At 45.4% G+C, this 14107-nt stretch overlaps 1 protein-coding gene across 1 annotated transcript in view; it reads left to right on the top strand.

Moving 5' to 3' along the window:
* The first annotated feature begins 1406 nt into the window (after positions 1–1406).
* Ppp1r14c (protein phosphatase 1 regulatory inhibitor subunit 14C) overlaps positions 1407–14107 on the top strand; it is an 82704-nt gene continuing 70003 nt past the window's right edge. The window contains exon 1 of the mRNA XM_026399941.2: positions 1407–1878. Coding sequence (XP_026255726.1) covers positions 1573–1878 — 306 coding nt within the window. The 5' untranslated portion in view covers positions 1407–1572. The remainder of the gene's footprint in view (positions 1879–14107) is intronic.

Raw genomic sequence — 14107 nt, 5'->3', positions numbered from 1 at the left:
TACTTCACACTTAGATCCTTCCCTATCACTCTTCAAGGCCTGATGTGTCCTTATGATGTACTGCAGGCATGGAACATTGGGAAAATCCCTATTTGGTCTCTTGCTCAAACTGTTGTTTGTTCCAAACTGAGGGAACAAAGGTGATCATGAATCTGAGTAGAGCAACTCTGTACATCAGAGTCCCACCAGCTAGTTATTTTTATTTCTGGTGTCGTTTCCAGCTGTCAATCTAGAATCCCACACCCAATGGTTTCCACCATAGACAGTGTTCCATGTAATGCGGTTGCCTCTTTTACCTCAGGGAAACTTCTTTGAATAGCTACAAGTAACCCTTACCAACTTTTCTTGATTCATAAAAGCTACTCACTGTTCACTTGTATTGGAACATCTTTGTGGTTTCTTTCAGTTGCTGAAACAGAAATGGATTGTTATGCACAGCAGAAATATGTTAGCGTGTCTCCCTGTAATTTTACACACATGCGCGTGCAGTTTTTGGTTTATAATTTCCCTCCCCACATCCTTGCACTAAACCTTATAATAAGCTCATTCATTCGTAATTCTATTCAGTTGCATGATGTTTTTCAAATAGAGTTAGTCAATGCATCTGTTTTCCTGGGTAAAAAGAGGTTGTTTGGAAAGGCATTGAGAGAGAGGAAAGCTGGCTGAGTAGGGATTGCAATACTAAAAATCTGTGAGCCCAGCAAGCCCCAACCGACGACTCTCTTTAGAGAAATTCTTAGTGTCTGGATGTCCCTAGCCCCTCCGCCCCAGCGCTGATCAAGCCTTCTGGCCCTTTAGATGTAAAGTTATCGTAGTGCCCTGCCTATGGTTAAGCAGATGCCTGGTAAGGAAAGAACTGGTCTGGAAATAATTGCTCAGGCGCGGTAATTGTCTGATTGCACAAACATCGCCTCATCAATTTTTCTCACAATCCCAGAGAGGAAGCGGCATCCGTCGTGGCCTGAATAGGAATGCGTGTTTGGAGTCTCTGGGTGGGGCCGAGGCGGGGGGATACACTCCGCCCTCGGAGGAATCACAGCGGCGAGCAGAACCTTCCCTGTCCCTTCAGTGGTGGGCCCCTGCCCGGGCAGCCTGGGCCAAAGGCCACGGGAGGTGACCGGTCTGGTGAGCTTCGGGACAGCGGGAGAAGGGCAATTTCCGTCTCCAATTCGAGAGAGCTCTGCACCGCTGCCACCCAGACCCGCGCCAGGGCCCTCCGCTGCCCGCACACCGCGGATCGCGGTGTCCACGCTCACAAATCCCCGCCCCCGCGGGCGACTCCCACGCCTGGGGCCCTCTCCCCCGCGGGCGCCAGACCCCACCTCCAGCGACTGGACCCAGAGGGTCTGCGGCCGTGTCTTTAAGGCTGCGGTCCCCGCCCTCCCGCCCGCCTCCTCGCTCGCGCCGCCTCTCCTCCCGCCCTCCCCGAGGAGCCGGGCGTGCGCTGCGCTGCGCGCGGAGCAGGTGCGGGCGAGCCCCTCGCATGAGGTTGCCCGACTGACGGTGGTAGCGGCGCCGGGGGCTCCGCCCGCCCCTCCTCGGGGCCGCACTCGGACTCCGGCGCGCGAGGAAATGTCGGTGGTGACGGGCAGCAGCGAGGCGGCCGCCGGCGGGGCCGGTGGCGGTGGGGCGCGGGTTTTCTTCCAGAGCCCCCGCGGCGGTGCCAGCGGCAGCTCGGGCTCCTCCCGGGAGGAGTCAGCGCCGGTGGCCACGGCGGCCACTGCCGGGCAGGTTCAGCAGCAACAGCAGCAGCAACAGCAGCAGCGGCGCCACCAGCAAGGAAAAGTGACAGTGAAATACGACAGAAAGGAGCTTCGGAAGCGGCTGGTGCTGGAGGAGTGGATCGTGGAGCAGCTGGGTCAGCTGTACGGTTGCGAGGTACCTGGGCGAGGGGACGGGAGGGTTGGGACCTCGCTGGCTCCTCTGTGCTTGCGCAGGAATTCCCTTCGGCTCCAGCTCCCAGGTGCGCACAGTCCTGGCTCCCGGGCACTGAGCGCTGGGACCCAGGAGCTGCGCGATCTCTCTCCCCCGGGTGCCCTCTGGCGCCGGGACGCTGCGGCTGGGACGCCGCTGCCGAGTTTAGCTGCTGGGTGCCTGGAGAGCCTGCGGGCTCCCTTGATGGCGCGGGGCGGTAGAGGAGGTCTATGTGCTGGGTCTTGGGAAGCGATTTTTTTTTTTTTTTCTTTCTCCGAGATCCGGATGCTTCTGGGCTACAACAGTAGCTACACGAAGTGGGGCTCGGAGAGACTCATCCCAGCTGTGTCCAAGAGGGGTTGGGGAAACCGCAGCAGGAGAGAACAGCACCCACTACCCGGAGCTGGGCAGCCCAGGTTTTGATGGAGAGAGAACAGGGAAGAAATCTTAAGCTGGGTAACAGAGAGGAAAGATTCTGGGGATCTCAGATATCAAAACCATGAGATGAATGCTTTCCCTTTTCCAGCCAGACCCTATGCGTTTCCCCATCATTCGTTCTTGTATTTCCAAAGCTGCACACGTTGGCCTTTGTTGAAGAAGCTTCTTTGGGGGCTATTCAAGCTCAGTTATTCATTCCCTCAGATGGGCGCAGAAGGAAACCCTTGGGCCCACCTCGTAAAGTGCCTAAACGGGTGGTGTGCGGGATGCCCAGGATCTGCCAGTTGGGGCGCTCAGCTTCCCTCCACATCACATTGTGGCTGCCCACAGTTCAGGAGCTAAGGTTATCCACGGGTCTGACGTACACATTTGATACGGGGAGAAATATTTAAAATAAATAGTAACAAACATATGCTAGAAAAATGACGGAAGCCAAATGATCTCCCAAGAGAGTCCTTTAACAACAGAGATGAAGCATTCTACCTCTCTTACAGGAGTGGAGTTTGGAAAGGTGGAAGCATGAAGGGAATTAATAATTAAGGATATGGCTTCTAAGTTAAAGCTAGATTGTGTCCATAAAACTGTTACACTCTTCAGCAAAAATGAAAGCCAGATGAACTCCCTGGCTTTACCACTGATTTGGGGGCATTCTGTATTTCACACGTTTTATGGCCTATTGCAAATACATATTTTCTTTCACATTCTTATTGCACAAAGAAACAGCGTTCTCATTGCTGACTACTGATGAATGATTATGATATAATGAAGCTTGACTGTATAATGAGCTCGTAAAAATATATTGTTTCTCCATCCCAGCTCTTACAAAAAGCCAATTTAATTGCCTAAATAAAAACTGGCCAAATTAAGAAGTGTTCATGGGATTTTTTTTTTTATTGGAAGTTGGTGGAACTCTTTAAAGAAACTATGTTTGATTTAGGTGGAATTCCAATTGGACAAATAGATGTGCTCAGTCTTGCCTCTGTAGAATCTAATTTTCATTTACTTCCTACTGTCTTTATACTCCATTTTGGGTTTGGAGTAGTTTTAAGGAGGTTTGAGTTAATAATTAAAAAAAACTATTGTTAAAATTAACAGTGTTTCAATAGATGTAGTTTGGGAAACTAGAAAGAGTTCTACTTACTATGTAGGTTGACAAACTATATATTTTATTATTTATTATTGGGGGGGATGGGGGTTAAATGTACTTTGTATTGACCATATTGGTGAGGTATGCATTTTAAAGAGTAAATATGACCTTGAATCTTTTCCTTATACTTTTCTTCTCAGGTTTTAGAGTTTCATTTTGTAGCAAACAGCTTAATATTTGAAAGAGAGGCTTTTATAGTACTACAATACAAGATGCTGTATATGTCATTAAAATGTGGCAAGTATTTCTTTGCAAATTGTTTATGCAGTCATTAAAGGACAAAGGGATAAATATCATTGAGAAGGCTAGTTGGTCATTTGTCATTACTATGATGGTGGCAGACCTTCATTTGATAATAAAGAAACACTGTGGACGAAAAAGTAGCCAAATCAAGGATTATGACTTCCCATCTATTTCTCCACTGGTGGGACTCTATTTTTAGCTCTAGGTTCTCTTCTCTGATTGCCTTTCTGTGCTGATTGCAAGCATTTCAGCCTCTGGTTTTTGGATCTAAAAGGACCTATCCTGACTTATAGCTCTGAATCCTCTTGACTAGGAAGATTAGGAAGTAGCCTTCTTATATTTAAAACTGGTAATATTTTAAAATGTTTATTGCATGAAATTGACACAGAAGGCCAAATTGCCTGATTTCAAACTTCACTATAGCCAAGGCCTGAGTTAACTGCTGAGTTGAGGTAGAGGGTAAATAGATGTTTAAGTTCAGAACTTTGGTATCAGACAGGATAGCAGTTAGATGACTTGTCCTTTTCAGGATAGAAAATCATTTTCTTTTAGAGTGGCATAAAGCTAGATACTTAAAATTAGAAAGAAATGGGAAAGAAGTACACAGACCTGACTGTGATTTTGCCTAAAAGTTTATAGTGGGCAATCAGTTTTATTTGGAGAAAAATGCAATAAACAGTATTTGTTGAGTACTGAAGTATTGGGTACTGTTCTAGGCCCTTCATATGCACCAATTTATTTGGTCTTCACAGCAACTCCTTTGATGAGGGTGCTTTTACTAACAGTGTTTTACAAATGAGGAAACTGAGATTTGAGTGAGGCTGAGAAGCTTTCCAAAGCTCACCTAGCTGGGAAATGGAATGGGGTTGAGGAGTAGGAAGCCAGGCATTGTGACTCTGAGCCACCCACACCTGCCAGGCCAGCCTATAACTTTACAGGGTTCTTTGCATGAGCACAAGGAAATCCACATAGCATGTTTCCCAATACTTAAACCTTAATGAAAAAAGCTCATAGATATTTATATAAATCTGTTCTATTCCCCTACCTTGACACTTGTAATCTTCAGAATGTCCTAGAAGGCTAGGTTTGAATTTTGATTTCTTGCACTTCCCCGAGCTCTGAGCAGGAATGCAGTTGGGGCAATCAACCCCTGGCCTGGGTGTGTTCCCTTTTGGTTCCCACTCTGGTACAGTCCCCCCTGGTGAGGCTTTTGTGTCCATTTGCATGACCAATCTTTGTATGCATTTTTGGCCACCCTTGACCATGCATGCCTCTGGCTTACCCCAGATCTGGTAGGACACCCTGCATACCCTGGAAGCTGTTTGGTATTACGTGAGAGAATTCTGGGGACCTGAAGTTCAGCTTAAAATCAGGTTTCAGATAGGTGGGTCTACTTAGTCCTTGGATATCTCCAGGAAGGTAGGGTGTGGCAGGAGTAGAGCCCAGGGATGTGACCCCTCCTACCCAGTCTGAGGGCTACATTGTCCGACAGCATTCATGGAAAGGAATCATACAGTTTGTATACATAGATGGATGTTTTTTATTAAATTCTAAAATGATTAGCTATGTGTTTATAGTTCTTTTTCATTTCATCTTCTTGTGGGAAAGCTTGTACAGAGAGTTAATTTTTTTTTAGTTAGGAATTTGGTTGTAATGGAACTGTTAGGTTAAATCTACACCCATATGTAAGGATGTCTATTTTAAGACATTTTCATATCTCTTCCAAACCCTGACTGTTTTTAAGAGCATTTGAAATCTGGCATACTGTCTACTCTGACAAGTGTTGCAAGATGAATTACTGGATAAGTCATCGATTTTTTTTTTTCAGTCAAGATAACATCTGTACTTCCAGTTTTGCAGTTTGCTCTGCTTTGGAAAAGAAAGTAAGTTGCTAAGCTCAAATTATTGAAATGCCAGTAGCTGCCTAGCCATGAACAATCTGTGTGCTGGGGTAATTGCTGTGCTATTCTGACTGTCCATTTGGGGTCTTCCTTTTGCTTCAGGCATCTGCCTTTTTAAAAGGGGCCTCTAGCTTATTACATTTTTTTTCATCTTCCCTGACTCTAAAATCCTCATCCTATAAAAGAGTGTTTTTTGAGTTTTCAATGGTGACACAGAAAGAAATACCCGGTAGCTTGCTGCCAGATACATACACAGACACATAGATATATAGAAAAAGAGTTTCACTAGGCACCAGTTAATCTTACTCCATGTACTAAAGAAAAATTATGAGTCATCTAAACCATGATTTTGTTAATGTTTAAATGCATCATTCTACAAAAATCCCCCTATATTTACAAAAAAATAAATGCAACTTTCTATTCTGTTTTATTTTCTGTAAGTGCTGGTTGAGACCCCCAATTGATTTCCTAACACAGTTGTGAGTTGTGACCTGCAATTTAAAAAAAAATCTTACTTGAAAACAATCAATGAGGTGAACAGAGAGCCTACATTTTGGGAACAAATTTTTGCCACACACACACACACACACACACACACATCAAAACACTAATCTCCAGGATATATAAAGAACTCAAAAACATTAACACCAAAAAACCAAACAACCCAATCAGTAAATGGGCTAAGGAGCTGAGCAGACACTTCTCAGAAGAAAACATACAATTGATCAACAAGTATATGAAAAAAGTTCAACATCTCTAGTAATTAGAGAAATGCAAATCAAAACTACTCATTTCACACCAGTCAGAATGGCAGTTATCAAGAATACAGACAACAATAAATGTTGGTGAGGATATGGGAGTATATGGGGATATGGATATGGCGGGGAAAGGCACACTCATACATTGCTTGTGGGACTGTAAATTAGTGCAACCAATCTGGAAAGCAGTATAGAGATTCCTTAGAAAACTTGAAATGGAACCACCATTTGACCCAGCTGTCCCACTCCTTGGTCTATACCCAAAGGACTTAAAATCAGCATCCTGTAGTAATGCAGCCACATCGATGTTCATAGCAGCCCAATTCACAATAGCTAAACTGTGGAACCGACCTAGGTGTCCTTCAATAGATGAATGGATAAAGAAACGATAGTATATATACACAATGGAATATTACTCAGTGATAAAAGAGAATAAAATCCTGGCATTTGCAGGTAAATGGATGGAGTTGGAGAATATCATGCTAAATTAGCCAATCCCCAAAAACCAAAGGCAGAATTTCTCTCTGAGAAGTGGATGCTGATCCATAATGGGGAAGGGGGAGGCATGGGAAAAATGGAGGAACTTTGGGCAAAGGGGAGAGAGGGTGGGCAGGGGGCACGGGGACAGGAAAGATGGTGGAATGAGATGGACATCGTTATCCTAGGTACATGTAAGACTGCACATAGGGTGTGACGCTACATCATGTACAACCAGAGAAATGAAAAGTTGTGCTGCAGTTGTGTACAGTGAATCAAAATGCATTTTGTTGTCATATATACCTAATTCAAATAAATAAATAAAAAAGAAAAATAGCAAAGAAAAATTTTTAAAAATGTTGTTTGAGAAATGGAAAGGCGTATTCATAAGTGATAGATTTGGCTGACATTGATGGATACTTTCTCTGCGTATGCAAGGTTCATGTTATCCTACTAACAACCTCTTATGTCACCCTTTTGTGGATGTGGAAACTAAGGCACAGGGCAGTGAAGTTATCCCAGGGCCATCAGATGAGTTGTGGCAGAGCAGGGGGGTGGCCAGGAAATGAGAGCTGGCCCCTCTGTGCACCCCTAATTGCCTGCCCCCCCCATGGCTGCTATGGTGACTTCTGATATGCTGGGTAGTGCCCTCAGGGACACCAGTGTCACTGGGTTTGTTCTTCTGCCTGGATGAGGCCTCTCATTTTAAGTTCAAGTCCCTCCTTTGTGTGTAGTTTCCCCACTCTACAGCATCAGATCAGCCTGCTTTGCTGCTTTGTTAGCATGTCTGCTGGGAGGTAAAACTGCTGCTTAGAACTCAGCTTGTAGATTATTTGGTGCATCCCCACTGATTTAGTAGTTGGGAACAGACTTTTCAGTAAAACTGCTTGAGGAAAAGATCTCCATAACCTCAGCCTATGAAGAACTAAGGAGTATCTTAAATGTAAAGGATCCGTTGATAAAAGAAGTCTAAATTGCAAAGGAAGAAAACTGCACTTTTAAATTCCCCTTGAAGCCATGGGCAGGGGATTTTAGTGTCAGGCAGTGGGGTAGGAGTTCATGCTGTATGCTAGACCAACCTGAGTGTATGAGGTCAGGCAGTTTTCTCAACCCTTTGGAGCCCCCCTTTTCTCATGTGTTTAAGGGGATCATCTTGTGGAGAGGACTGGATAGAAAACACCAAGTACAGTACCCGGAACACAGTGGGTGTGGGCTTAGGGTTGTTATTGGGGCCATAACTGGCGACTAGCTGTTGGATATCCTCTGTGATGTGGGGAAGGGAGAGTGGGAGCAGGGGGCAGGGAAAGGACAAGATACTCTCAAAGATTGGGTGCTAGACTTTTAGGAAAGTGATGTGTGGGTACTTTGTAGTCAGAGGTGTCACTGTGTGCTTGAACTTGAACTTGGCAAATATACTTGAAATTATTCCCTCCTTTCCTTGAGCCTTTCTCATCCTAAATGTTTTGGTGGATTTAAGAATTTGAAGGCAGGAGCCATTTTAACTGTCATCATATATATCCCTCGTGGTGTGTAGTTCTTCAAGCTTGAAGGATTTGTTTGAATGAATGAAAGAGGAATTTTCACCAGATGTTTTCAAAGTCATTGATGTTTTATATTGAAATTAGTTGGTGGTGTTTCTTTAAATTTTAATTTTTTTCTTTTTAGATACATATGACAGTAGAATATATTTTGACATATTATACATACATGGAGTATAACTTCCCATTCTTGGGGTTGTACATGATGTGAGGTTTCACTAGTTGTGTGTTCACTAGTCCATATGAACATAGGAAAGATCTGTCTGATTCATTCCCCTGTCTTTCCTCTTCCCATTCCTGCTTCCTTCCCATCATTCCAGTCGGTGTTTCTTAATCAGAGAGGTGAAAAAAATCAATGTATTCTTTTGTTACTAGAACCCACACCATACTCTTGCACCATTACTGTTTTATTTCAGCATTGCTGGAAAATATACTTACTTTCATTGATTTACTTGCCCCAAACATGAACTTAAAGGTGGTAATGGTAGCCATTTGCTTTTAAATTTAGATTGAGAAAATGCCTTTGGAAATTTCACTGTTTCTTTCCTGATTCGCTGACTGCTCTTTTCCTTGCTCTGAGGCTCCAGCAGACACACACATGCTCTGCCTGCCATCTCAGCTGCATGTGCACGTCTGGTGTGTTCTGTCTTCCTCCCAGCCTGGACACAATCTTTCCCGCCCTCTAGCTCTCCTCCATGAAGTCTTCTCTTCCTACCTGGTGGGAGGAATGTGGTCTGAATTGTGTTTCTAGCTGTGCTTTGTCCGTGTGATTTTATTTTGTAGTTTCTTCTTGTCTCTTTTTAAATTGATTATAAATATATATATATACATTATATATATATATATACATTATATATATATATATATATAAAACACAGTATATATGTGTGTGTGTGTATATATATATATATATAAACAGTAGAGGGTACTTCGACATATTATATATAGAGAGAGTAGAAATTATTCTAATTAGGATTCCATTTTTGTGGTTGTACATGATGTGGAGTTGCACTGGTTGTGTATTCATATGTGAACATAGGAAAGTTATGTCTGATTTATTCTACTGTCTTTTCTATGCCCATTTCCCCTCTCTTCCCTTCATTTCCCTTTGTCTAATACAATGAACTTCTATTCTTCCCTGTTATTGTGGGTTAGCACCCACATATCAGAGAGAACATTCGGCCTGTGGTGTTTGGGGACTGGCTTATTTCACTTAGCATGATAGTCTCCAGTTCCATCCATTTACTGGCAAATGCCATGGTTTTCTTCTTCTTTATGGCTGAGTAATATTCCATTGTGTATAGATGCCACCTTTTCCTTATCCATTTATCTGTTGAAAGGCACCTAGGTTGGGTCCTGCACTCTACTCTTTCAACCTCCACCTGTCTTTTCAAGGCACCTTTGGTTATGGCCCCTTCTCTCAGCTGGTGTCCTGCAGCCTCTTCCTGTCCAGGCCTGCCCTGCTGTCCTCCAGGCACTTCCTTCCATGACCATGCTCTTCTCCGCCCTCTGGTCATCTTCCATTTCCATCAGCCCCTTGGATCACCACCCGAAGGAATGGCTTCCCTTCCTCTGTCTCACGGCCCTGCTGCCACCTTGCCCTGCTCCTTCCCGACTGTTCATTTTTCTAGAAGCTCTGTCCCCACCCAAGACACGCACCTCCTCTGTCTACCATGATCTGATGCCAGCTCCCCCCATGGCTACCCTAGAACCTTCTTGTCTCTCAACCCTGTGAGTTTCGTTGGGTCCTTCTCTGACTTGACCTTCCACCTAGTGAGCTGCTCACATTCCTTCCTAAGCCTGTCTCCCAGGTCTCATTCTTTTACTCTCCCAGCCCCGGCCCCCTTTCTGGGTTTTCTTTCCTGGGCTGGTCTCTGGGCCCCCAGCTCACTGTCTTCTCCGCTTCCTTCGCTCCCTCACGCTCTCCCTGGGTGGTGAGTATATTCCCAGTCAGTTGCTGTCCATCTGCTGACAACTTCCAAATCTGTGTTTTTGTCCTCGATCTGTTTTCCGAGTGCCAGGCATATGCAGAGTTCTTAGAAATGGACCACTCCCTGGGTGCCCCAGGGGAACCTGGGGTCCATGGTGTGAGAGGAGTTTGATATCTTCCTCTGCACACCTGCTCCTCTTCCTTACTCTCTCCATGCAGGGCAGTGCTGCTGTCCCAGTAACATATCATGTGGCATCCTTATCTCTTGCCCTCCCTGCCGGTCACATCAACACTCATGAAGTCCTGTTGATGCTTGTTCTTAGAGCTCTAGAAACTAATTTCTTTTAAAAAGTTTTATTTGTTCTTTTTAGGCATACATGGCAGTAGAGTGTATTTTGACATATCACACATACACGGAGTATACCTTCCCATTCTTGTGGTTGTACATGATGTGGAGTTACCCTGGTCTTGTATTCCTATATGAACACAGGAAGGTTCTGTCTGATCATTCTACTGTCTTTCCTATTTCCCATCTCCTCCCCTCCATCATTCCTTTTGTCTAATCCAATGAACTTCTATTCTTGGAAACTAATTTCTTGGCTTCTCCCGATCACAGCTTTAGTCTAGCGCCTTGTAGTTTCTCACTGGTATTATAGGAATGGCCACTTGAGTCTAGTTTCCTTCAGGTTACGAGTACTGCTAGTACCCTCTACTGCTGCCACTACTGCTCCGGCTTCTGCTGCTAATTCAGCTCCCAGGTGAGGGCCGCACATTTCCTCTCTTGCCACCAATCCTGGAGATCACTCTGTGAAGTGAGTGGTATTCTCTTCTTTTATAGCTAAAGAGACTGAGATCAGAGAGGTTGTCGCTTGTCCTGGTCTAAGGTCACAGTGACACCAAAGTCACTTGGCCACGATGCCGCTCTGGCTTCGTACAGCTACAGTGCTCAGTTCTTAGAGCGTGCTCTGTCCTTCAAGAGCTCTCATCCTTCCTCATGGCAACTCTGCAGACCAGGTGATGAAGCTGAGGCACAGAGGGCTTGAGCTGCAGGCCCTGGTGGGAGGCTGGGTGGGCCTCCTGGGCCCAGCCTCCAGCTTAGCCTTGCTGTGGTGTTCAGAGTAGCCACCACCCCACTCTGCTGCCCGAGAACTTCCTGAGATCCAGGTAGGAGCTTGCTCTCCCAGCCTTTAGGCAGGGCATGAGCACCTTAGCTTACTGCCAGGGATCAGGGGTCTTCTCTAGAGTCACCTGTGCTCAATCCCCGCCTGCCTCCTCAGCTCTCAATTCAGACACCAGCGTGCATCAGCAGGCACTCCTCGGCCAGAATCATCTGTCCCCACCCTCCACCTCAGCACCTGCCTCCTGCCTGGGTTTCAGGCTGCCACTGGCTGGTGTCTCCTCCAGGAAGCCCCTCCGCTCTGCCCCCCTGCAGGCTGGCTGACCGGCCTTTCTAGGACCCCTTTCTGCAATGCCATCTCCCACCTCGCTGCACTTCCTGGAGGCAGAATCTCACCTCTTTGTAGCCCCGGGGTGACTCTTATGCTTCTGACTGCTCTTGGGTGTCCCTGCTGTAGACTATGTTGCCTCAAAATTCATAGGTTGAAATAACCCCCACTGCGACGGTATTGGGAGGTGAGGCTTTGGGGGAGGTGATTAGTGCCAGATGAGGTGCTAAGAGTAGAGACCCTGTCATCAACAGGAGCTGAAGGGACTAGAGCACTCTCCCTCCCACGGGAGGACATGGCAAGAAGGCAGCCCCATCCAGCCCAGAAGAGGGCCCTCACCCAGAACCCAGCCACACCCACACCCTAATCTTGGGTTTAGCCTCTGGTACTGTGAGAAACAAATGCTGTTTCCGCTTGGTCTGAGAATTCTGTCATAGCAGCCCAAGCGGACCAAGACTGTCCCGTATCTGACTGTCTGAGTGAGTAAGACAGAAACTGGTCCTTTAGGGCAGTTCACTGTGCATTCCAGAAATACACACCCCACATTAAGTGCACTAATGTAATTTGGCTCTGCCTGCATCGAAACCGCTCTTTCATTGTCGACTTGAAGTTAACAGTCCTTTGTCGTGGTTATGAATTATAACGATACAGTCCTTTGAACCTGGGAGTTAAAAGGAAGTTGTCATGATATAAAGCCCAGATTCAGGGGTGATACGAGTCTTCAAAGGAAGCAATCACAGGCTACTGCCATTCTTCTCTGTAATTTTCAGTTTTCAGCATGCACAAGAACACTGTTTTATTGCAAGGAATCATTCATTTCTCTGGGAGTGGAAGTGCTGCTTGTACTAAGAAGAGCTGAGTGCTTTTCCATCCGCAGATAAGATTCAGAGTGACAGGTTCGCACAAGTCTCCATAGAACAAGGAATGAAAAAGCCCAGGTTCCTGCCTCTGTGGACAGTTCAGGCCAATAAATCCTCACCAGGTTTTTCTTAGTCAGCACTGGCATTTTGGACAGTAAAAGCTTGGAAAAAGGAAGAGACCGGAGGGTAGATGAGTTTCTAAAGCATCATTTTATGATTGAGGGAAAAAATGATCCAAATAGAGCCTTTCTTTTTGGAAAGACTTTGAGGGGAACTGTGTCCTGTGGCCACTTGTGTGTCTTTACATGTGCATTTGAGTGTGATAGCCGTGCATGCACTTCCTTAACTCAAAGCCTGTTTCCAGGAGAGGATGTGACAAATGAGTTGACATTTTAAAGGAAGGGACTAAAACCGATTTAATTATCTTTCATTTTAACGGGAAGAGTGAGGGCTTAAGTAAGAGAAAGCGATCTCCCCTGCTGAAGTTGAGCAGCGAGTAAGCCAAGGCAGGATTATTATTTGTGGGCTTCGAGAGCCCTGTTGGCATCTGTGAAATCAAATCCTTCGGGAGGGGCCCTGGCCTGCTCAGCTCTGCTCTCGCCTGGCTGCTGTTTACCCGCTGGGTGGCCTTGGCAAGTCAGCATCACCGTAGTGCTTTATTTCAGCTTTTCTTTCCTCATGTGAAAAAATAAATGGGTGGGGGGCTTGGGGCTTTACAGCTCTAACCTTCAGAGACTGTGATACAACTGGCTGTGTATTGCAGAAAGGGAGTTTGATTAAAGGGAGGGTGATATTGAGAGCACAAGAAACAGAAATGTCTTTCCCCTTCCAGGCAAACCTGAGGCCAGAGTTAGACTACTTCTCGGTAGGACAGTCTAACTGGCATGGCTGACTCCTGGCTGGGGTGGGAGTGACGTCACGCTTCACTGGATGTGATCTCTCTTGTGATGGGGCTCGAGTAGGGACCAGGAAGGCAAGGATCAGATTCATTTTCAGAACTTACTTTTTCCCTTCCCCCTAACTATCAGCTTTTGGGTTAAATTTGAAATCTAAGAGTGTAGTTGCTTAGAGTCACCTTGTCTGCTTTTTATTTCTTTTGCCTTTAATTGGGTTAACCTTTAGGAGGAGCTGGCATATCTGACATAACAATTTTAGGCGTATAACTAATAACATGGGTTCTCTGTTCTCATTATTTGTTCTTTGTCTTGGCAGCTCCTAATGAGCTAATGGTGGTGTTTATTTTAACTTGGGGAGGTTTGAGTTGAGATATAAAATGAATACCAGAGAGGGAAAACCACAGCAGTTTTAAGGGATAAAATTTAAAAAGGTGAAATTACAGATCAGTCTGAATAACAGTCTGAATATATCCATATTAAGCAAATTAAATTTCACCGGAATGTCATGTTCTAGTTAACAAAAAGAAATTGAGATTTCTCGTGGGCAGTCCTGGAAGGAA

This window comes from Urocitellus parryii, chromosome 8 (assembly GCF_045843805.1).
Source record: "Urocitellus parryii isolate mUroPar1 chromosome 8, mUroPar1.hap1, whole genome shotgun sequence".
NCBI classification, from domain to species: domain Eukaryota; kingdom Metazoa; phylum Chordata; class Mammalia; order Rodentia; family Sciuridae; genus Urocitellus; species Urocitellus parryii.
This window is presented reverse-complemented; position numbering and strand designations above follow the sequence as displayed.